General features: G+C 52.6%; 10 protein-coding genes across 10 annotated transcripts; 4 read left to right on the top strand and 6 right to left on the bottom strand.

Annotated features, from left to right (window-relative positions):
- Positions 1 to 376: 376 nt before the first annotated feature.
- Positions 377 to 613, bottom strand: N7473_007854 (uncharacterized protein; the record flags this gene model as incomplete). Its single annotated transcript, XM_057153794.1, has 1 exon — positions 377 to 613. One exon carries the CDS (start codon positions 611 to 613, stop codon positions 377 to 379), a length of 237 nt encoding a protein of 78 aa, XP_057008132.1.
- A 1,721-nt stretch (positions 614 to 2,334) lies between these two features.
- N7473_007853 (FMN-binding negative transcriptional regulator) lies at positions 2,335 to 3,111 on the bottom strand (the record flags this gene model as incomplete). The annotated part of the gene is made up of 1 exon (XM_057153793.1): positions 2,335 to 3,111. One exon carries the CDS (start codon positions 3,109 to 3,111, stop codon positions 2,335 to 2,337), a length of 777 nt encoding a protein of 258 aa, XP_057008131.1.
- Positions 3,112 to 3,915: 804 nt separating this feature from the next.
- On the bottom strand, positions 3,916 to 4,646 carry N7473_007852 (uncharacterized protein; the record flags this gene model as incomplete). The annotated part of the gene is made up of 2 exons (XM_057153792.1): positions 3,916 to 4,301; positions 4,412 to 4,646. 2 exons carry the CDS (start codon positions 4,644 to 4,646, stop codon positions 3,916 to 3,918), a joined length of 621 nt encoding a protein of 206 aa, XP_057008130.1.
- A 278-nt stretch (positions 4,647 to 4,924) lies between these two features.
- N7473_007851 (putative oligosaccharyltransferase subunit ribophorin II) lies at positions 4,925 to 6,342 on the bottom strand. Its single transcript, XM_057153791.1, has 4 exons — positions 6,123 to 6,342; positions 5,854 to 6,052; positions 5,508 to 5,792; positions 4,925 to 5,450 (listed from the first exon to the last, which is right to left on the bottom strand). Exons 1-4 carry the CDS (start codon positions 6,266 to 6,268, stop codon positions 5,211 to 5,213), a joined length of 870 nt encoding a protein of 289 aa, XP_057008129.1. The 5' UTR covers positions 6,269 to 6,342; the 3' UTR covers positions 4,925 to 5,210.
- Positions 6,343 to 6,873: 531 nt separating this feature from the next.
- N7473_007850 (putative GPI-anchored cell surface glycoprotein) lies at positions 6,874 to 9,060 on the top strand (the record flags this gene model as incomplete). The annotated part of the gene is made up of 1 exon (XM_057153790.1): positions 6,874 to 9,060. One exon carries the CDS (start codon positions 6,874 to 6,876, stop codon positions 9,058 to 9,060), a length of 2,187 nt encoding a protein of 728 aa, XP_057008128.1.
- A 612-nt stretch (positions 9,061 to 9,672) lies between these two features.
- On the top strand, positions 9,673 to 10,355 carry N7473_007849 (uncharacterized protein). Its single transcript, XM_057153789.1, has 3 exons — positions 9,673 to 9,874; positions 10,021 to 10,085; positions 10,178 to 10,355. Exons 1-3 carry the CDS (start codon positions 9,726 to 9,728, stop codon positions 10,270 to 10,272), a joined length of 309 nt encoding a protein of 102 aa, XP_057008127.1. The 5' UTR covers positions 9,673 to 9,725; the 3' UTR covers positions 10,273 to 10,355.
- Positions 10,356 to 10,789: 434 nt separating this feature from the next.
- Positions 10,790 to 13,489, bottom strand: N7473_007848 (putative regulatory protein Ral2; the record flags this gene model as incomplete). Its single annotated transcript, XM_057153788.1, has 1 exon — positions 10,790 to 13,489. The coding sequence occupies one exon, from the start codon at positions 13,487 to 13,489 to the stop codon at positions 10,790 to 10,792; it is 2,700 nt and encodes an 899-aa protein (XP_057008126.1).
- A 914-nt stretch (positions 13,490 to 14,403) lies between these two features.
- On the bottom strand, positions 14,404 to 15,488 carry N7473_007847 (peroxiredoxin). Its single transcript, XM_057153787.1, has 2 exons — positions 15,273 to 15,488; positions 14,404 to 15,179 (listed from the first exon to the last, which is right to left on the bottom strand). The coding sequence occupies exons 1-2, from the start codon at positions 15,293 to 15,295 to the stop codon at positions 14,531 to 14,533; spliced, it is 672 nt and encodes a 223-aa protein (XP_057008125.1). The 5' UTR covers positions 15,296 to 15,488; the 3' UTR covers positions 14,404 to 14,530.
- A 2,139-nt stretch (positions 15,489 to 17,627) lies between these two features.
- N7473_007846 (EVE domain-containing protein) lies at positions 17,628 to 19,293 on the top strand (the record flags this gene model as incomplete). Its single annotated transcript, XM_057153786.1, has 8 exons — positions 17,628 to 17,747; positions 17,841 to 18,051; positions 18,115 to 18,180; positions 18,245 to 18,313; positions 18,381 to 18,704; positions 18,764 to 18,781; positions 18,838 to 18,954; positions 19,028 to 19,293. The coding sequence occupies 8 exons, from the start codon at positions 17,628 to 17,630 to the stop codon at positions 19,291 to 19,293; spliced, it is 1,191 nt and encodes a 396-aa protein (XP_057008124.1).
- A 619-nt stretch (positions 19,294 to 19,912) lies between these two features.
- N7473_007845 (aldehyde dehydrogenase family protein) lies at positions 19,913 to 21,960 on the top strand. Its single transcript, XM_057153785.1, has 3 exons — positions 19,913 to 20,219; positions 20,295 to 20,494; positions 20,553 to 21,960. The coding sequence occupies exons 1-3, from the start codon at positions 19,975 to 19,977 to the stop codon at positions 21,731 to 21,733; spliced, it is 1,626 nt and encodes a 541-aa protein (XP_057008123.1). The 5' UTR covers positions 19,913 to 19,974; the 3' UTR covers positions 21,734 to 21,960.
- Positions 21,961 to 22,295: the final 335 nt, after the last annotated feature.

Below are 22,295 nucleotides of genomic sequence, written 5' to 3'. Positions count from 1 at the left end.
GTAATACTGTACATAATGTACTAAATAATACAATGAACTAAAAAAAGTCCCCCCTGTCCACGCTTGGCTGTGGGCTCCAATAGGAATCGAGGCACGCGACAAAGCTTGGGATCGACTGACACCAGGGTCCTCTTTTTTCCTTCTTTTTCCTCTCTTTTCGCGCCTCCTTAACCACTACTCCCAGCGCAAACTCCACAGCCCTTTAGACCCTTTTCCAAGACATTTGAACCTCTTTCTGATCGGTTTGCTCCGGCCATCCGTGCTACCCAAGTGGATCCCCCAGATTCGTTCCTCGTTCTGTCCAGATACCACGGAATCTCCCACCCGTCGGATATCCCATTGTTGCTGTACAATGCAATGTATTTACGAAGTATCTTTAAGATGCCTCTCGAGACCCTGGTGAACTGCGTACACCGCCTGTGAGAGCTCTGCCCGACGTTGCACTGAATAGTACGCAGATGAGGCGCGCACCACTGGGTGGACCCTGCAGCGCGCGCCTTTGACGGTTGCCTGGGTTCAACACGTCTGATTCGCCGAGCTGAGACATCAGCGTCTTCATCACCTCATCGGTGGAACACTCCCTGCCGCCGGCCTCCAATAATCCACCTCCCATCATGATTCCCTTGTTTTCTAATCTTACAGCCCCATTTGGCCTCAGCCTTCGGAGCCACTACGGAGTCGATACAAGCTATTACGATGGGCCTTCTAATTCTAGAAGTACTCCAACGATCGAGCTACATCAAACAAGCTCCAGCTCTGGCACCTGAAAGCTGAAAGGGGTCACTATGCACGCGACGTTTGTCCCAATTTGCTTATCCTCGTGTTGTTGATCGTCCAACTGCAGCGACCTCAAACTCTGAAACTCTGGGGGATCAGGATCCTGGCGACCCGAACCCAATCAACTTCACAGGCCCGATGTGACTCTGCGTTGTACTGTCGTCGGGATCCATTTTGCTCCCGAGAGGCCGTTTCTAACCCCACAAACTTGGCACTGCCCATCTGACAGTGTATTATTATCTTCCTTATGAACCAAGCCAGTCCAGCCGCAGCCTGATATCGCGTATGCCGTTGGAAGGTCAAAGGGGCTATACACTCGGACCAGTGCATTGGCCCCAATTTTTCATTGTTATTAATATGTCTCCATGATTTTTCACCTCTGTCAGCGATCGTTGTTCTTCCCTTTGACGTGATCAGCCTCGGGACAAACACCATCTGATCAGCCTTGTGGACCCGGATGATCCTGCCCGATCAGTGAAAAGACTCAAGAGACAGATCCAATACTATAATCTCCTCTCGCATATTCGACTCATCCCGTACATACAATATTAATCACACGACTATATACCTGTTCTTTCGTATCCAACTCACACTATTAACTGTGGGAAAAACATGGGGCCAGAATTCTGTGCAAGACCCTGATTCAGATCAACAGTTAAAATTAGTTGTCTCTGGCCAACTTTCCGAACACCAGAGTCCGCCCGATTCGCCGAACGTGGCCCCGTACGTCAGATCTTGTGGCGACAGCTGGCCCTGAAATGGCCAAGTCAGCGAAGGTCCAAGTTCTCTTCCGAGCTGGCTTCCGAGGTTTCTTGTAGATGTGAACTAGCGTGCTCAACTTCCATAGCAGGTTAGGCGTAAACTTTCTTTGCGCTGGACATGGACCCTTGTTTTTGCGCCTCATTTGGTCATGGCGCGCTAAAGTGAGACCTCAGTATGGAGTATGGAGACACGACTAAGCATCGCTAAGAATAATACACGTTACTTACTATTAGGTACAGTATGCATTCCGTATTGTATTAATAATAGGGGCTAGGGTAATTATAATTTGTACTGCTTCCTCTTGGTATTATTAGCTCGGTTAAGGTTCAATGTCCCAGGGTTCCCCGCGTTAATCTTAAAGTTGTATAACATCAAAATGTCCTGAACTTGATTTCTATCCCATGATTTGAAAGGACTGGCTATCCTTTTAAGCTTGGTGAAGAATTCCAATAATTGGTGCTAGTATGAATCCATCTTCTCGCCCCCGAGATCTATCTCAGCCCTAGCCTCCAATATACCCCCGATCAGCGTCAACTTTAGCTTGAATCAAGAAAGTGGTCGCGTGCATTGCGATTTATGGAATTTGTATCATCAGATATATCTTCCATGCTTTCATCTACCAAGTGTATACGAACCCAAGAAGCCGTCATTGCTGACGGGGCCCTAATCTCTTCCAACGGATTCATCTGTCACGCACGTCACACAAATTCAAGATCTAAAGGATACATGGAGTCCTTCAAGATATATCCCATCTAATCTATATACACGTCCTCCCATCAGATCAACCATCTAACTTCACCTATGTTCACCTATGCAATCCTTCAGTTCCCCCCTCTCCCTCACCGTCCTCGCCATCCCATCCCCAACCTCCGTTCCCAACCCTTCAAACCCCTTCACAACCCCCTCCCGATCCCCCTTCCTCATCTCCTGACTCATCTTAAACTTCCCCTGCAATCGTTCCGCTCTCACCTCAATCCCAATGATATTCTTCTTCAACAATTCCACATACGGAACCGGCGCCTCATCAACACCCCAAGCCGTCGGCTTCTCGCCGCCAGTATACCCCATGATATCCCTCTCCGCATGCCGCGACAAGTCCTCAACCTGTCGCTGCAGGAAAGCGCCAGTCTCGGGAGCTTTGGAGTCACAGTAGACCTTGATCTTACCGTAGGCCTGGACGGCGGAGTAGTTCCATGTCGGCACGACTTTGCCGCTGGCTGGCTTGGTTTCGGTGTAGAACTTTGGTGTGACGTAGTGGTTGTGCGGGCCGTTGAAGAGGATGAGGACTTCATCGGGGAGTTCGAGGCTGTCAGGGTCCTGGGTTTGTTGATGGGCAAGGGCTTCCATTAAGGCTTTGGCTTGAGGGTTTTGCTTGGCGATGTGTCCGCGGAGGATGCCTGGTGAAGAGTCATCGTTGGCGTCGAGGTCGAGGACGAAGGGGATGTGGCTGGATTGGATGAATGCGTGGTCGGTGGATTTGATGGCTGTCGTGAGGATTCCTAAGGGATTGTCATGGACGAATTTCTGCAGGACAGAAATATCGTCTTCGGCGTGGTCTTTTCGGAGGTGCATGGTGTAGCGCAGCAGGTTGAAGCTACTCCCGTCTGCGAGCTTGAAGGTATACAAAAACACAGGATGTAATTCTATCTGTGTAGACCAATTCCAACACAATCGAGTATACAACACAGTCGGGATGGATTCTGCTGCGTGTCCATTTGTCCAAATCTCGCGGAATGACATTGCACGACTCCATGACTGACTAAAAATCTGACTGTCATGCCCCATCCTCCTTCTACAATTGGCAGTTGCTGCCGAAACAACAACGGCTATATTTCTAATCTCTCTTCATATTTTCAAAAAGAGGAGCAGTCATTGGCCAGTCCGAAATTCTTGGCTCAATGAGTCAAGCTCACCTTGGCAGTCGTAGCCGATAAGGCGTGGTGACTCCGCGGAGATGATTCCATGAGAGACCAAGCTTACAAATATTGTAAATGATAGAGTCCTCAGTATCAGCATCACAATTGGAAAAGCTATATCTCGTCTTGGAGAACAATATTTCCAAGTCCGCCATCCTCTGGGATCATCCCGACATATCCGATGTGGGCCCTACTTTATTGTCCTGTGTGACTCGACGGAAGCCGGTTCTACATGTGCTACCATGCACTCATAGGAGATTGTGACGAACTCATTACCCGATTCAGCGTATCAGAAGAAGAGAGATGGATGCGGCCGTGATAATGACCAGGTAGAATAACGTACAGAAAATTGTGCCAATAAGAGGCAATCAACACCAATTCCCAAGAAAGCCAACGACACCAAAACACCTTTTGATGATCAATTATATGGCCAAATACTGGCCAGCCGTATGTCTCCCCCTCACACAGAAACCCTCGAAACAAGCCCATCCTTCCCTAACCGATCCATAACTCCCTCCTTCATCCTCAACAACCTCTCAATCTCCCGCCTCGGCATCTTCTGCTGGTCACGCATAGTTAACGCCTGCGAGATAGTAAACGCATCCAGGAATTGCCTCCCAGCAAAGTCGCCGCGTCCAATCGCATCAATCTCCTCTTGCGCAGCCTTTCCGATTCTCGTACGGGCTGTCACAGCGAGTAGGGCCGGGTTCGAGGCTGATGGGAACACGGTCTGCATGGAGCCGCGGTTGACGGTGCTGGAGTTGGAGAGGGTTGGGAAGGGGTTGACGGGGCCGATGTGTCGGAGGGAGGCGGCGAAGTCGGGGTCTCGACCGTCGAGGTCAATGGCTGGATAGGTTGAATGTTAGATAGAGGTAATGAGAGCAGAATATGGACATTCAATGGAATTCGTTCTGTGATTTGCACTTGTTCTTGCGCACCAATCGAGGGATACATACCATTTGATCTTGTACCGGAAGGCTGCTCTTTAGAGTGATATTTAGGTCCTTGAGAAATAGGGCCGGGGGCCTGGCTCGGCGATGGTGTAGACGTAGGAGGAGCAGGTTGCGGTGTTTGCGATGGCTTCGGAGCTGTTGACTGCACCCTCGGCGGAACGGGGGCCTGTTTAGGATATTGTCGGCGCGCAGCTGCGCCAGCAGCAGATTTCACGGGCTTCGATGCAGCTGAACCCATTGCACCTTGTGTGGAGTTGTTGGTGAAGATTAGGAGGGGTGAAGTGCTGAAGCTTTAGTGATTTTGCAGTGGAGATCGGGGAGAAACGCGGAGGTCCGCCTTGGCATTCGCGGGCATGGTGTGGCCACTCAAGTGACGTCAAAATATAACCATGAGAGAGTATGTTGTCGGCGTTTATGGCTCATTCAATGAGAAATAATCTGGTATAGTACCTTGCCCCCTCCTGAATTTGAGAAATAGCTGAGATCATGAGACTTTTAGTCGATGATAGTATAAATGTATCGTTGTAGGAGGACGGGTACGTCTCGAGTCCTCCAAAAACCAGCTAAGCAACGAGGTACGCAGTCAAGGTTTATTTACATACTTCTAAAAGCTCATTGAAGAAAGAGATATACATGCGCAGCAGCTACTTCATTCGCATGTGCTGGTTCAATTGAAACAGAACGGATATCATCACAGCTAACAGGTGGCTCCCGTGGAGCTCGAGTGCCTACTTTTCCAAAAGATAGAGAGGTCGATCTCAAAAGGCGCAAGCATACGGCACTATAGGATCTTCCGAGACACTTAACGGAGGCCAGCCAGGCGGCGGCCCTGCACCTCACCCAAGGCGCGGCTACCGCTCAGGAATGCGACCACGCCAGCCACAGCGGCGGCCGGCAGGAGCTGGAACAAGTTCCACGAAGTGTAGTAGAGGAAGAAGAGGCCCTCGAATGCGATCAAAGATCCAACGAAGACGGCGTGAGGTAGAGGAGCGGACTTGAGCGCAGTGGGCAGGTGGCTGAGATTGGCGCCGAGGAAGAGCCACTGATCGAGAAGGACTGTTAGCTAGGTAGACGACAACGAGAACCACAATTAACTTACCAGACCAGCAAGAACCGGAAGAGTAGCACCAACGGCAGCCACAAAGGCGAGGGTGATGATGATCGGGGGGTTGGAGGGAGAGTCCTTGAAGATGTGGTGGATCTCAGGGAGCTTGCCGTAACGCGCGGTCTCTGCGGTCGGGACAGGCACACTGGGATCCCGCTCGATAGCCAGCTTGAAGACCGAGCTATCATAGGCATCAGAGCTTCCAAAAGATCCAATGACAACATGGGCATCGACGGGTTCGGCGAGGGAGAGGAATTGGACCGGCAGCTCCTTCTGGGTCTAGATGAGATCTTGCATTAGCTTATTGTTGGTTCCAGAGCTGAATTCTCGAGTCGCATACCAGCTCAACTCTGGATTTTCCATTCTCTTTGACACTGAAAGGATAGGAGACATCCAGGCCACTCTGAGCGTCCTTCAGCAGGAGGAATGCCTGGTGTGGTCGCTTTGCGGAGCTTCCATCCTGCGCAGTCAAGATGACGCGCAATGTATCGGCACCGGCAAATACAACGGGTTTGGACAAGGGCTTCGAGGAAGTGAACCTAATTGCGATGACATGTTAGCTCCAGTATACATTTCAGAATTGTTCCAACAACTCCAATGGATTCTTACTGTTCCTTGAATCCGCCGTTGATCCAAGCACCCTTGGGTTGAACTGCCACGGTGGCATCAGCAAAGCCCCAAGCTGACGCAGCCACAGGGGGCAGGGCAGCTGAAGCCAGCAGACAGAAGGAGGTAGTGGCCTGCCACAGATGCATTGTGAAAAGAATGGAAGCAAAACAAAGAAAGTGTGAAGACCAGAGGGGAGGGTATAGGTGGTATGTTCTTAACGATTGCAGAATAAGGCGGAACGGGATGATTGAGGCCGGCCGATAAGCGCCGGCCTATCAACCTAACCTTAGCCCTAATTTCTTTTCTGCCCCGACCTCAACCTCCCCTCAAGTTTGTGTCGCCCTGTCGACCTGATCTTCGTGGGAAGAACGGGTGCAGTCTAATCAAGATACTGCTGGAACTCTTAGGAATAATATTGGCTTGATGGGTGAGCCCTAACTCGTGAGTATTTGCTGCCTTTGGCCTAAAACTTGGGCCCTAAACCCCAACTCCGCGCTTCTCTGCCCTTCCCCGACATGTGAGCAACTTCCGACGTCGACTATCCCACGATACTTGCCTTTTCTTATTTCAATCCATTCTTTGCCTTGTGGGTGGCTGAGGTCAAACCTGGTTCTCTATCATTGCCTGATCCCATATTGTTTGCCCTGCCTCGCCGTCTGATTGCTCAGTTGCCTCCCCTCCCATTGTCGTCATTCACAGAATCAGACTGACACTCGAATTGGGAATCGACTCACCAGGCAAACCACCCACCATGCCGCCCAAAAAGGGAAACCGCAACTCGATGCCTGCACGAGTCAGCAATGAACGAGTCAGCAATGACTCTTCTCTGCTGGTGCCTTCCCGGCGTTCTCCCAGAGTCCCGGCCTCCCAGAAAGCTTCAAATACCTCTGCTCGCTCCTCCAAGACTCTTGATCTTCCTTCTTCCTCCACCACTCCTGAAAACACTTTCAACATCCGCTTCTATACTCCAAAGACTCCTTCCACCAACACTCGCTCAAGGAACACCTCTCCTGACCTGCCCTTGACACGTCGAAACACCTTCCAAGCTAGACCTTCTCGTCTCTCTTCTGTTTACACCCCAGCAGTGGAGAGTCCAACCTCCAACCATAGCAGCCGCCGTACGCGTCGTACCGCTGCTCTTGAAACTCCTCAAACCTCTTTCTCAGACCACGACATGTCTGACACCCTCGCCTCGACTGGCTGGACCTACTCCCAGTACATGGGTGGTCTCGGTCTGGACGGCACGATGGATTCCCGTCCCTCTCCCAGCGTCTCATCCATGGGGACCCGGGCTTCGATCCGCCTCCGCAAGCCCACCACCAAGGCTCGTGAGGCAATGCAATTACAGCAAAAGCCCAAGCTTCGCCGTCTCAAGAAAGACGGACCAGCCCCGGTCCCCGCCAACGTCGCTTATTCCTCGGCCGGCGCCTCTACCTCTGACCCCGACCCCGCTCCCCTTCCTTCCCCTTCCTCTGCTGCCCCTCTCCCTGCCCCTGCCTCCAAACGCTTCCCCAAGATCACCTTCAAGAACGTTATCAAGCCTGCCTCAGACCCGACGTCTGCGAGTGCGTCAACCTCCACTCCCGAGTCCCGCCCAAAGTCAACGAGCAAGCCAACTGCTCGGGCGACCACTCGCAAAGGCAAGAAAGGCAAAAACGCCTTGAAGCTCTCCCTCCACCGCATCCAGATCACCATTGGCCGGGCTGGCCAGAAGCTCTTTGAGCTGGCCACAGCCGCCCTGGGCGCTGAGTTCGTTGCTCCCTCCGATCCTGAAAAGTTCATTCAGGATGCACGAGCTGCCCAGTCAACGGTTGATATGGTGGAGGAAGAGGGCGGCAAAGACATCCATCCCATCAATGATGTTGATGTCCCTGCCGCTGTTGATGAGAGCAACTCCCCGGATACCCAACCCGAGCGGAAGCTCATGCTCACCTTCAACTCCTCCGTCGTGGCGCGCGTGGCCCAGGATAACTGGGTTCACACAGGTTGCGTCAACGACCACGGCGAGGAGGTGATACTGGCTCCCTCCGGTTACAGCCTCGATCGTGCCCCTCACAACTATGGGGACGAGGCTTTGCCCTATCCTCCCGTCCGAATTCAACCGGACGATCAGGCGATGGCCAACATTGGCCTCGGCTTCCCGCCTCTCCTCGGTGACCGGAACATCCCGTTTGGTGTCCAGTCCGACTTCCAGCCAGAGGACGTCACCGAGGAGCAGGCCCAGGTACAGGCACGCAAGAAGCAGTCTGTCACACCCGCTGAGCCGGCTCAGCAGAAGGGTGGCAGAAAGCGTCGCCTGCCTGGAGCAGGAACCGAAACCGCCGAGATTCCTGCATCTTCGTCTGCTCCCGCTCCTGCTGAAGGTAGTGAGCGGCCGCAGAAGCGACGTCGTGGAGAGAACTCAGTCTCCGAGCCTGCATCCTCTAAGCAGGCACCGCGCAAGACGTCCGCTTCGCGGTTGGCAAAGGCCAAGCCTAAGACGAAGGCGTTGTCTCCTTCTCCCGTGGAGGAGGAAGCACCACATAAGGTGCAGCGCCTTCGGATTACGGTGAAGCCTCCCACCGCGGCGGAGATGCAGGAGGAGAGTAGTGCGTCCGGGGAGGAGGACCTCCCGGTCTCACGACCTGCGGCTAAACAAAGCCGCCGGCAAGCAGCCGACCTCGCCACTGAGGTTGAATCGACCCAGAAGCCCGCAACATCCAAGGGCAAGAAGAGAGCAGCAGCCCTCATCTCCAATGATGAGGTGGCCGAAAGGCCAACGTCGCCCGCCAAGCGGGCACGGGCTGCTGACTCTCAGGTCGGTACTGCCGTTGCTGCCGCCCCACGCGGCCGTGGCCATGCTGGAAAGCGTGGTCGTGGTCGAGGTCGGGGTGGAGGTCGAGGCCGGGGCGCCTCAAGCTCTCGGGGAAAGCGTGGTAGGGGCAGAGGAGCATCATGAAACCGCCGTCCCCCGGTTTCTTTCATCTTTTCGTCCCCTTCTCCTTTCTCTTCCGTTTCCTCCCTTCTCCCGTTCTTTTTCTTTTTCCTTTTTGTTTCGTGCTTTCGGTGATTTCGTTTTGTGCTGAGTTCATCTGAGAACTGAATTCAGCTTGATATGATGAAGAAGGCGTTTTCGGTGGGTGGTGAGGGACATATGGGACTGCTTTTTTGTTTTTATTCCAGCCAACACGAATGGCGATGGGAACATAGCGTGGAGTCTGATTTCTTTTGTTTTTTTCTTCATTTATGACATGTATCTTCTGATCTCGAGTCTTCCTTTTTCATTCTGGCGTTTCTGCATAAGGGCATATGCCACCCTTGTATGATTTCATATCTGATACCAAATTGCTTAAACTGGAGCGTATGAACATGAACAGCACACATTTCCAATACTCAATTGCTCATCTATATAAGTAATTGGCTCTAATGGCTATCCGAGAGTATCCCCATTTGCAAGAGAAAGCAAGGACCAGCATCAGGCTCGTAGATTATTTCTGCCTGAGGCACCAAGTCCTCTCCACTCCACTCCCTTGACCTCTCAGCAGGCGCAGTCTTTTCCTCGAATAAGTCAATAAACCCACCCTCCTCCACCACATTCAATCCATCAATTCTCTCAACTACACAATGCCTCCTAAAGCTCCCTCAAATCTACGTCCTGTGCAGAACCCAAAAGTAAATGCAGTCCGGCCACCACCTGCTCCCAGGCCAGCACCTCGTCCAGTGAATCCGGCGGAGATCCGGAAGACCAAGGAGTATAAGGTTGCTGCGCGGCGGTAAGTATTCGAATCGTGTTTGTGTCTTGGTGCTTGCTTATCATTATTATGTTGAATTTGAATCTGCGTGTTTTCATTGTTCGGTTGAGCTTCAGACTTGGGTACTATGGCTGGTGTGTGGTGTGCTGATAAATGTCTTCGATTAGATGGCTGTCCACTATTGTGGCGTTGCCGATTGTTATGTACACGTCTTGGATTCTGTATGAGCGAGGTAAGTGTTGTCCTTTGCAGCTTTTTCTAGTGCGGAGCCGCATTGTGTTATATCGTTCTTCTTATGGGCCCTTGTCTGACATTTGTTCTTAGTCTATGGGAACAAGAGCCCGCGGAGGTTGATACCACAACAGCCGTCGCAACAGGACTCGTCTAGTTCTACTTCTTCCTCGTCGACTTCCTCGTAGGGAAGAATGGTTTTCTATCGGGTCTTCAGTGGCCATCTCTTCAATCTGTACATAAGACAACTAAATTATCGTCTCATAGCTACAAAGCACACATTCCGAAGGCCTCTGCCAAGTCCGCTCAGTATAGACAAGAACTACCCTAAAATCTTTAGGCAAATACATCAATCCAATATCTTTGATCCTTGAAAAATATTCATTCCCACTTTTCACCATTCCTCCCTTGCTTACGGAGTGGTACTGTAAATAATCAACCAAATATAAACGGATCCCCACCTCGCCAGCCTGCGGGGGTGAAGCATGAAAAGGAAATACGTATGGACCAATCATTCATATCCAAATGAAACGAACCACAAGAGCCTCGAGGTCACGTTAAGAAAAATATCAACATAGGGGTAGAACGGGGTAAGGAAATTGTGCATCATGACTCCCACAAATCCAAGGGCCAACGCGTTATATCAATCGTTCACAATCAACAGGTCCAGACAGGGTCAAAATCAAATCAACATCGACATTATACTCAACCAGCCACGCCCTGCAGGGGCAGGTGGTGATCTGAGCCCGCCGACGGAGGCACAGATGTCGAGCCGCTGCTAATGCTAGGCGGCTTTGCGCTACGCTCACGCATCCTCCTTCCCTCCATCAACCCGCGTAGTCCACGCTTCTGCAGACCAATAACACTGCTCAAATCGCCAGTCCATATCTCACGCTCGGGGCGGAGCTCGGCGTCCGTGTCGCGGCGGTGATGAGCGCGTGACGCCGCCCGGCTCTCGCTGTCACTAACAAACTCGGAGTCGGACTGGCCAAAGCTAGCGCTGGACGCAGATGTCGCCGTGCTGGGGTTGCTGATGGAGTCTTCGCGTTCGCGGTGGCCTCGTTGCCGGTTACGTGACTGGGACAAGTTTGTGTCGATGCGTAGTGCTGGGAGACCGCGGGTGAGGTTGTTCACGTCACTGGTGCTGCTAGAGGCTGATGGGGCGGTGATGCCGCCGTGCTCTGTGTCGGAGGAGTCGGAGGCTAGGAGTACGCTCTGTTGGGAGTTGGTGCCGCCTTCCGACATGCCGGGGGTAGTGCCGTTGCGGGTGCTGTTGGCTCCGTTCAGAGCTTCCAGGGTACCGCCTAGGCCGCCGGTGAATCCAGTGCCGCGACCTCCGCCTGCGGCCATGGCGGCGGCGTTGAAGACAGCTGCGGCGTTGCGTCCATCGAGGACTTGGTGTAGACGTTCAACAGTCGCTTCCAGTAGGCCGTCAATCTGGTATGGGCGCGCAAGTTGGAGGAGAGAGCAGAGAATCTGAGGAGTGCACAGGGAGGAGCCAGGGGGAGGAAGGGCTGAGGTATAGAGGTACTGGACAAGCACTTGAAGGGTGAGGATAGTGTGGGGGAGGTAAAGGACACGCGGCCGCGAGGTTGGCGCGAGGCTATGGGCAGAGGGAGCCTCCAAGTTCTCGAGGAGGGCCTTGGAAGGAACTGAAGGGTTTACCAATGTCGTCGCATTGGAGTAGGTGCTGTTATGTCCAACTGATGGAGTAATGGTAATGCTTGAATTTCGGCTGGGGTGCATTTGAGCCGGACGAAGGGTGCCAACGTCCGCAGCGCCGCCATCGGACGACTCGCGAAGAAGCTGGATAAAGTATGGACCCCAACGGCGCGCTAGGACACGGGAGTTGACCGGAATTCGTTCTCCACCCACAGCCTGTAGCTCCATGTCTGACATTTCGTGCAATGACAGGGCCAGCTTGCCTAATTCATCTGACGCTGCGGACAGAGGCCGGCCACTGGTCGTCAATTGAGAAAGCTTTTGCTGTAAAGATGCAGGAACGGAGGGAGAGCTGTATGATTTATATCCTGACGTAGAGGCGGTCCGTGATGGGTTGTTATAGAGCCCAAAGGCCTCAAGTTCAACCAAGCAAATGTGCGAAAAGTTGATGCGTCGGTGGTTATAGTCATCAACCAGGCTTCGCTTGCGATGCCCAAGAATGACAAAGGCACTGCGACGCGGCCAGAGAATACCGCGATTCCAGCTACCATGGCCAAAGACGGACCCGCCAGCATCAATACGTCCCCAGGTCAGGGTCTTAAGATCCAGAGCCCAAAGTGCATACTCCTGCTTCGATGAAGTCAGGTAAGTACCGCTAACCACAAAATGGCCGTTGATAATGCCACCATTGGGGAAACGCAGCCCGGGGGGAGATGCTTGGCTCTGCATTGGTCGCTCAACAAGGCGCCCGTCCGGCAGGCGCACCTGCAGCTCCAGTTTAACATCCAAGAAGTTATAATTGGAGTAGATCAGCATAGGACAGCCGGGCGACTCCGTTTCCTCGATCGGCTCGTGAGTCTCACGGTCGGGTGCGGCTGAGCCTACTTCGGAGACGTCCATGCCGACCAAGGGCGCAACCACGCTGCGATATGCGCCACAGCTGCGTCCCAGGGGACTGGTGTTGGTCCACTTGAGACTGCGAAGATTAAACACGCTGATCTGCTCAATATAATGGTTGGAACTGTCTTGGCCACCGACAACTACCATCTCTGCTCCGCCGAAACCATCGATATCGACCCCAATGGAGCCTTGGTGCGGCGTGGTCGACTCTGGATTATGGTGGATGGCCGACAACGGCGCACTGGCCGAGGTAAACGAGGCACTAGAGGGAAGGATTGTAGCGCAGTGTGCATATCGTCCTTGGGGCGATTCGTGAGCCGCGACCCGGGTCCATTCCCGTGTAGGGACGTCGAAGATATGAATGTCCGACATGACGACCACCTCGGACTGGGACTGAGATTCTGAGCCCGAGGCAGCAGGATTCGACGGGTCCTTGGGCGTGGTCGGCGCAGGCGACATGCCTCCATAGCAAACGAGTTTATTGTCACCCAAGGCGCATACACTATGGAAATACCGCGGTGGAGGGACATCCCCGGTCGCCTCGATCTTAGTCCAGTGCCGCCGGATGAGGTCGAGTTCGTAGAGATCCGATGTTAATTGCGGGCGACTGCGTGAGAGAATCCGGCCTCCAAAAACGTATAGTTTGTCACCCAAAATAGTTGTGGTCGCGCCGACCAGGGGGTGAGGCTCCTTGCCAGTGGTTCGGCGCACATTGCACACCAGACCAGACAGGTTGATCGGGCCTGATGAGGACTGCTGCTGGAATGACGGGGAAATACCTTGCGCCGAGGGATCCTGGGCAGCGTCCAAGTATCCCAGACTTGACTGACTTCTAGACATCATCGTGTGTGAATTGGGTGTTTCCCCACTGGGAGGAGAGAAATGCGATCACTGGCGGGTAGTTTCTCGCTTTGTCAACCCCTTTTTTCTCGGTCAGTCCGCCCGATTGTGTATTGCCGTCAGACGACACGCATATAACGAGGAGACCCCTTGGTTGGTGGGCTCGCGAGTGTGTAACGTCCGTATAAGTCCCTCCCGCTGATCGTAGATTCCGGTGCGGGCTCGAAGTGTGGCTCTGTGGGGTTGGAAAGGAGGATAGGTGTGGGTTGTTTCCCCGCCGCTTCGAAGCCCGCCGTGTCGAGGGCGCGAGATGAGGCCGAGAGTCTGACAGCGAGTTCCGAGAGACGCAATTGAGACGACGAAACAACACGACTTCGAAGTGGAGAGGAAAAGTGTCATCCCGTCAAAACGTTGGATCGGCATTAAAAAAAGGCGGTCTCAACCCTTTTCCCAGTCAGGCTTGGGGGCGGATACGACCGCGCCCACTCGATCACACGTTGGGCAACAGCCCCGAGGAAATAGATTAGAATCACATTATTCCTCGGTAGTTTGGCTGATGGGATTGGATAGACTAGTATGGGGGAAATGCAGCCGATTTAGTTTGTCTTGTTATCTTGTTCTTTGATTATTCTAGAAACTGCACATGTATCGAACCCTTGTTGAGGGGAGCCAATGGAGTTGTGCTGTTCCCGTTGCTCGTATCCCCGCGGGTCCACCAGCTTGTATCAGACCTATGTACGCTATTCAGGGGCCATTGACACTTTGGGAGAACGTAATTATGATGTATATCTGATCAGAACCTTTGCAGCAGTCCCCTTTCCCAATTAAAACCGTGTCTAGGCTCAAGACAGAACGAAGCAATCTCGCTCACGCTCCAGCTCTACGTAGTAGCTCAATTACAAGTGGCACAGGTACAGGCGTGGCGGATAAGTCATTTCATATTTGGTATCAAGTCGGCTATTCCGGCCAAAAAAAAAAGAAGCTAACATCCTGAAAGCATTTTGCTCATGTCACATCATAGTTAAAAGATCCAAAGAACACCCTCTAGGCGTTGGGGTCCTTGGTGAAGCGGAGGTAGGGCTTGACCTCACGGATCTCACCGAACTTAGCCTTAGCATCGGCGGTGGAGACGGGGGGAGGAATGACAACATCATCACCGGGGAGCCAGTTGATGGGGGTGGTGACACCGTGCTTCTCGGTGGTCAGGAGAGCATCGATGACACGGAGGACCTCCGCGGTGTTACGGCCAGTGGAGGCGGGGTAGGTGAGGGAGAGACGGATCTTCTTGGCGGGGTCGATGATGAAGACGGAGCGGATGGTCAGAGCCAGGCCCTTGGAGTCGACGTTGGTGGTGTCCTGGTAGTCGACCATGTCGTATAGGTAGGCGACCTTGCGCTCGGGGTCGGAGATGATGGGGAACTTCAGCTGGGAGCCGGAGACCTCATCGATATCCTTGATCCAGCGGTGGTGGGACTCGACGTTGTTGGCGCTCAGGCCAATGAGCTGGACACCACGGGCGGTGAACTCAGGCTCGAGCTTGGCGAAGGCACCGAGCTCGGTGGTGCAGATGGGGGTGAAGTCATCGGGGTGGGAGAAGAGGATGGTCCACTTGTCACCGATGAAGTCGTGGAAGTTGATGGGGCCGTTGGAGGTCTCAGCATCGAAGTTAGGGGCAGTGGAGCCCAGACGGAGACTAGGATAGGAGAATTGGTCAGCTTCTGGCAAAGGTGAGGTGAGGGACCTTGGAAGGGAAGTATAGGTTGTGTAAATGGAGGGGTTTACATACGGAGGGGAGCGCTCAGCAGCCATTGTGGATGATGGTAGAAAAGATGGAGGTTATCGGAGAGTAGGGAAGATAGTTTGGATAGTCAGAAAGGAAGAAAAGGGGAGACGGGGCGAGTTGGCGGTTCAAATAGTTGTCACCCCGCCTGGTCGCGATGGAATACACCTCCTCCATCGGTGATCGCCTTACCTCATCCGGCTGTTGCTATCACGCAATTACCCACCGCCCTCGGGCAGAACACCCATGATTGGCTGAAGGACAAAGTGGGCTGTTTAGTGTTCCTGGTGTTATTTGGCCAGCTCAGCTCGTTCAGCTCTTTTGAATGGCTCGCACGGACTAACCGGGTTCGAGGGAGAAAGAGGGGCAAAATATGGTACATACATACTACATATGGTGGTCGGAGGAACCATTTCAAGCCTATAGCGTGCTTAGCGTGGAATATACTGTTGATGCTATACTTTGGCCTGACCCCTCCATCTCCCCTCCTCCCCCATCTTTACTAGCCCCAACTGAGCAACAATCTATACTACACCTTTATGCCTGTTCCTGTGTTTTTCTACAACCTGTTAGCTTGTAACCTCGATAAAGTCGCTTCAATACACGGCAATTGCATTATCTCTAGCTCAATGACTAGCCGAAGTCTCTGTATCGGCCGAGCGGTACTCGTGTAGGTCTGAGTCGGCAAGTCATTCCCCCACCTACGGCCAATGGAGACTCGGCACGATGGCGCAATTGTATACACCATCTTGGTCTCGCATGAATAATCTCTCAGTGACATGCCGATCCTCAAGCGAGATATACGGTAGATAACAGTGCCTATCAAGCAGGCCTAAGGGCAGTAATTTCCATGCCCCAGGCGCAGTATTCAGCTTTCCATTCTGTCTGCTCCAGATGCTCAATAATGATGCCATGTCAAAGGGACCGGACCACATGCCGTGGACCCACAGGGTGGGGCAAATCTCGACAACCTTCTTCAATGATCCCAGGCACCTTGTATGTATAAACCTGATAGCCTGTGCGGAAATAGTAAGCAAAAGCTAGGAAATAATTGCTGTAGACAATACAGCCGTCACATAAAGTCTGTGATGTGTGCTGTCCTCGCATATCATGCAGGGATGTATACGTACAGGACAAGACAACGTTCCGTCTGCTAAGATAGGTAGCCTCTAAACATAGATGGTCTAAGCGTAAGGCTCGGGTCGAGATACAATAAACATAAGCACTGTTATCTGTTTAGAGTGCTGAAGTAAGCCTGCACCATGTCTTATCACGCATTTCTCACAAGACAATCATGCCCGATGACAGACTAACTAGAAGATTACAGCTGAGGGCGGCTCGCTAAATTGGATACTCTTAATAGCCAAAGGCCAAAGGTTTCGAAGAGCTAGGTACCTATGACTGGAGCGCTTTAATTCTTTGATGCTAGCACTATGGTATCCCAGATAGTATCTGGTCTCATTCATTGCCGCTAACTATACAAAGAACCTTGGTTAGGTGTGGAACTACGTGGTGGTCGGAATATAGATTGATCAATCCTGGCACTCACGTACTTACGAAGAGGAATTTGTAGTACGCTTAGAGCAATAGAAGGTCCTGCATAGAAATTTCTTAGTCAAAGATGCTCATGCATAGTTCTCAGCCAACCGAAATTCTCCGTGCCTATATTTGCCCACCTATGTCAAGCGCCGTAGCTCCATTCTGTGTTGGGATGGGTTGCGGGTAGCTATTTTCCGGTCCAAATGATTTCCTCTGTATTTATAGAGTTGAAAATTTCAGGAGAAGGATTAAACACATGAATAGATATAATCGTCACTCAACGTTTATATTTGAGAATTCCTAAGGTCTTAGTGGGCCTGATTATGGTCGGTTTTACATCTCCCTGCTTGAACTGGATGGGTAGATATATTTATCTTGTCTCCACGCTTCTCAATAGCCGTTGTTAGTCCGGAGTACCATAGGTAGTTGTGCAAGAACATGATGGCATCCAGGAATTGATAGAAAAATATGTGACGTGAAAGCGAGAGATAACGTAACAGTCAATCCATAATTCCGAACTATCTCATTAATCTCAATATCCGAGGGGTTGATTCTATTTCCTGAAGACCGCAATCAAGCTCGTGTCACGTGGAGCATCCAGGACCCACCGTCGCGTCAAGCTTAACCCGGCAAGCGATAGCTCCCCCAAGGAAGTTATTTCTTAACCTCAATCATTTCTGGGATTGCAGCAAAATTAACATTTGCGAGAATTGTGAGCGCAGCCTGATTTGGTGAGCTCAAAACTTGTGGCGCAGAAAGTCCTTTCGCGCATCCTGGTCTCTGTTTACTTTCTAGCCGCGCCGGCCGCTCTTTATTTCTCACATGCCACCCAAGCGCAAGTCCGAAGGAGCCACGATGGCAGACGAAAGCGCCAACACACCATCCAAGCGTGCTCGCAATGCTGCTACCAATGCTGTAGCTTCAGGCAAAGGAACCTCCTCGGTGAGCGCGTCATCCAAGGGGCTGATCGATTCAACCCCCTCTTCAGTTTACCCCAGATCCACAAGTGTTGCTAACCTAATTGTTCACGAACAGACCGCTGGCAGCCCCCAGATTGGCGAGAAGAGAAAGCGAGGTCGTCCACGCAAAAGCATTGAGGAGTCGATTCCTGAGCCCTCCGATGAACCTAAGCGCGGACGAGGACGTCCTCGAAAGGTACTCTCCGAAGCGGATCTTGCTGCAGCAGCTGCAGCTACAGCTTCGCCAGCTGCCAAGAGAGGGCGTGGAAGACCGCGCAAGGAGCCAGGTACGTGATGCTCTTGCAATGGTTAAAAATAATCTGCTAAACGCTTATCTTTCTGCACTCTAGGCACCGCGACAGCTACCCCGTCTACAACACCCAAGAATGGTCGTGGGCGCCCCCGTAAAGAGCCAGGTGTGTCAAGCCCTAGAAATTGCTCGAGACTGGTCGCTAACCGCAAGGTTTTTTGCCTGTCTAGGCACAGCCGCAGCTACCTCCACTACAGCTCCTGAGAAGAAAAGTCGCGGGCGTCCCCGCAAGGTTCCTGGTAAGTAATCATCTCGAGCTACATACATGTCTGGCTGCTGACCGGTGGTTCTCTGATCGTTTTGTAGCGTCTGCACCAACGTCCCCAGCAGTAACGAAGAAAGCCGGCCGCGGGCGACCGCGCAAGAGCCTGCCTACCAATGGCGCAACAAGTGTCGTTGAGCCCAAAACCAAGGCAAATGAGGAAACCGAGGGAAGCCTTCCCGACGAGAAGCCGAAACCGAACACCGAATCTACCACCGAATTTACCACCGATAGAGCACCATTGAAGGACACTGGTCGCTCATACTGGCTGATGAAGGCGGAACCGGAGTCGCGCTTGGAGAAGGGGGTCGATGTCAAGTTCTCGATTGATGATCTGGCTGCTGCGAAGGCGCCAGAGCCCTGGGATGGTATGTTTAGTCTGATCAGTTGACATGGGAATTGCGCAAATGCTAACGACTGAATTTAGGAGTGCGCAACCCTGTTGGTAAGGTTGACTCGGGACGATGTTCTCCGGCCCATATAGCTAACGATGAAAACCAGCACGGAATATCATGAAGGAGATGAAGCAAGGAGATTATGCATTCTTCTATCACTCCAACTGCAAGGTCCCCGGAGTGGTTGGAGTGATGGAAATTGTGAAAGAACACTCGGTTGATGGTTCGATAGCCTGTCCTTCTTTCCGTATCTTTCGAAATATTTACTGACCTTTGCCTTGCTATTCATCTGATAGAATCCGCCTTTGATCCCAAGCACCCTTACTACGATCCCAAGTCCAGCCGCGATGCTCCCAAGTGGGTGGTGGTGCACGTCGAGTTCCGCCGCAAGTTCGACAAGCAGGTCACGCTGAGCGATCTCAAGGAGCATGCCCAGCCTGGCAAGGGCCTCGAAAACCTCCAAACCCTCAAGCAATCACGGCTCAGTGTATCCTCGGTGACCCCAGCACAATGGAAGTACATCCTCCAACTGGCCGGCGAGGATCCACAAGCGAAGGCCTAGGTGTCCGAATGAAGGCGATAACAGCGAGGCAACTGCCATTCGGCAGGATCTATTTGGTTTTTCTTCTGGACGAGGAGGCGTTGCGGGTGACATTTAAAGGCATCAGCACCAAATTCGGTTAATTCACTGGACTGGACGATTTTCTTTCCCTTTCCGTCGTAGTGTAGGCATAAGCGCGGCCGCCATCTTTCCTATCGCCTCGTCGATCCACACTGACGTGCAGGAGATATGCACTGGGCCGCGACTGACAAGCACCGACTTTCTTCTTTGGTACGCTTGCATCTGGGGAACCAAGCTCAATCTCTTAATAATATTAATCGCCGTCGGTGATATTGCGGAGTGTCTTTCTTAAGAACCTCGGATATTGCGGAGTGTCTTTCTAAGAACCTCGGAATGATTGACCAGGAGGACTTGCAAAGTAGCGGCGGATGCAACCAACCAGTGGATAGCGGGGCTTGCAACAGCAGACGAATGGAGCAGGTTGGCCCCCTCGTTGATTCTCGTTGGTTCTCAAGCTCATCTGGTTACCCACGAAGAGTAAGTGCACCCGACTAGACCGGACCGAAACCTGTGGATCCTCCCCGATTATCAATTATCGCTATCGTTATCGTGGGCGGGGGCACCGGACTTGGAAAGCTTTCCTTAAAGTCGACTCCTTCCCCTCCCCCCCAGTATTTGGGGATGCTTGCATTGTTCACACTTCGGCCTTTGCGCTGCCTTTCTATTCCATCTTCTTCGGTCTTTTGCGTGTCGAGTAGACTCTTTTCGTCGTCTGGCCGATTCCACCACTCCGCCATCATGTCGGACATCTCTGTGCAATTGACTGCTCCTAACGGACGCTCCTACACCCAGCCCATTGGTCTCTTCATTAACAACGAGTTTGTGCAGTCCAAGTCGGGTGAGAAGATTACTTCTATCAACCCTTCGTATGTTCCTCCCCCTACCCCACAAGGCCGGGCGATCTTGTCCACACGCGACACTGAATGCTGACTCGCTGGCAGTAACGAAGCCGAAATTACCTCGGTCTATGCCGCCGGTGAGGAGGATGTGAACATTGCCGTGGAGGCTGCGCATAAGGCCCTGAAGGATCCTTCTTGGAAGCATCTGCCCGCCACTGACCGTGGTCATTTGATGCTGAAGCTCGCCGATCTGATTGAGCAGCACAAGGAGACCCTGGCCACTATTGAGACTTGGGACAACGGTTAGTGGCAATTTCAATCGGGAACGACAGGGATTGAGGCTGACGTACTTTGATATAGGCAAGCCGTACCAGGTCTCGCTCAACGATGACCTCGGTGAGGTCACCAACACCCTCCGCTACTATGCCGGCTGGGCCGACAAGGTCACCGGCCAGACCATTGGCACCACTCACCAGAAGTTCGCCTATACTCTGCGCCAGCCCATCGGTGTTGTTGGTCAGATTATCCCCTGGAACTTCCCTCTGGCCATGGCCGCCTGGAAGCTTGGACCTGCTCTCGCCTGTGGTAACACTATCGTTATGAAGGCCGCTGAGCAGACTCCTCTGAGCATCCTCTACCTGGCCTCGCTGATCAAGGAGGCCGGTTTCCCTCCCGGTGTCATCAACATTATTAACGGTCACGGTCGCGTGGCCGGGGCTGCCCTGGTGCAGCACCCCGACGTGGCCAAGGTCGCCTTCACCGGCTCAACCGCGACCGGTCGCGAGATCATGAAGATGGCTGCTGGTACTCTGAAGAACATCACCCTCGAGACTGGTGGTAAGTCGCCCCTGCTGGTGTTCGAGGACGCCGACCTCGAGCAGGCCGCCAAGTGGGCCCACATCGGTATCATGTACAACCAGGGTCAGGTCTGCACCTCCACCTCGCGTATTCTCGTTCACGAGTCCGTGTATGAAAAGTTCGTCGAGCTCTTCAAGGAAGCAGTCAAGACTACCAGCAAGGTCGGCGATCCCTTCGAGGACGAGACCTTCCAGGGTCCCCAGGTCACCAAGGCCCAATACGACCGTGTTCTGTCGTACATTGAGGCTGGTAAGTCCGAGGGTGCGACCCTAGCTGCCGGTGGCGAGCCGTTCAAGAACGTCGGCGACGGCCGTGGTTTCTTCATCGCCCCCACCATCTTCACCAACGTCAAGGATAACATGCGCATCTACCGCGAGGAGGTGTTCGGTCCCTTCGTCGTCATTGCCAGCTTCACCACCGAGGACGAGGCCGTCACTCGCGCCAACGATACCACCTACGGTCTGGGTGCTGCGCTGTTCACGCGCGACATTGAGCGCGCGCACCGCGTCGCCTCGGACATCGAGGCTGGTATGGTCTGGATCAACAGCAGCAACGACAGCGACTTCCGGGTGCCGTTCGGTGGTGTCAAGCAGAGCGGTATTGGCCGCGAGCTAGGCGAGGCTGGCCTCGACGCTTACTCGCAGGTCAAGGCGGTCCACGTTAACATGGGCAGCCGTCTGTAAAGAATCGAATTCGGATATATGGATTTGATATATGTATCCGTCGATATGGGAGCTTGCGCTTGGTTTCTTTCTGCTTGTAACTAGACAACTTTTTATGTTTTGATGACCCAACCAAATATCCAACCATCTCTCACTTTGGACACGCAAGCTTATTCCTGGATTGGTTTTGTTGCTAGCCTTGATTTTCTAGTCCAATAGGCATTGTATCTGTATCACAAGTCTTCAATATCTCATAGGTTGAACTGGCTCTTATTCTCATGAAACAGGAACCTCACTACCTAATCACTAACCCTGGATACAGCTCATTACACGCTGTTTTGACGCACTCGCTGCGCCTACACGCCTCAACGCTTCTCTTTCGCTTTGATTGATGCCCGATTCTCCACTTGGAGGCCGGAGCCACGAACACTGCCGCAGCTGCTGGGAACATATTATGGTGTTGGCGTGCATACCCGGTTCTAGCGGGGCACTTTGCATCACAGGAACTATTTTTTGATATGAGGTTGGCATTTATGACTCTAGTATGTATGTGCTCGTAACTGCACACCCTGTATCAAATTCA

This window comes from Penicillium subrubescens (assembly GCF_028828155.1).
Source record: "Penicillium subrubescens strain IBT 31985 chromosome Unknown utg000005l_segment0_segment0, whole genome shotgun sequence".
In the NCBI taxonomy this organism is placed as follows: Eukaryota; Fungi; Ascomycota; class Eurotiomycetes; order Eurotiales; family Aspergillaceae; genus Penicillium; species Penicillium subrubescens.
Note: the sequence above shows the minus strand (reverse complement) of the source record. Positions and strands in the feature narration are given on the sequence as shown.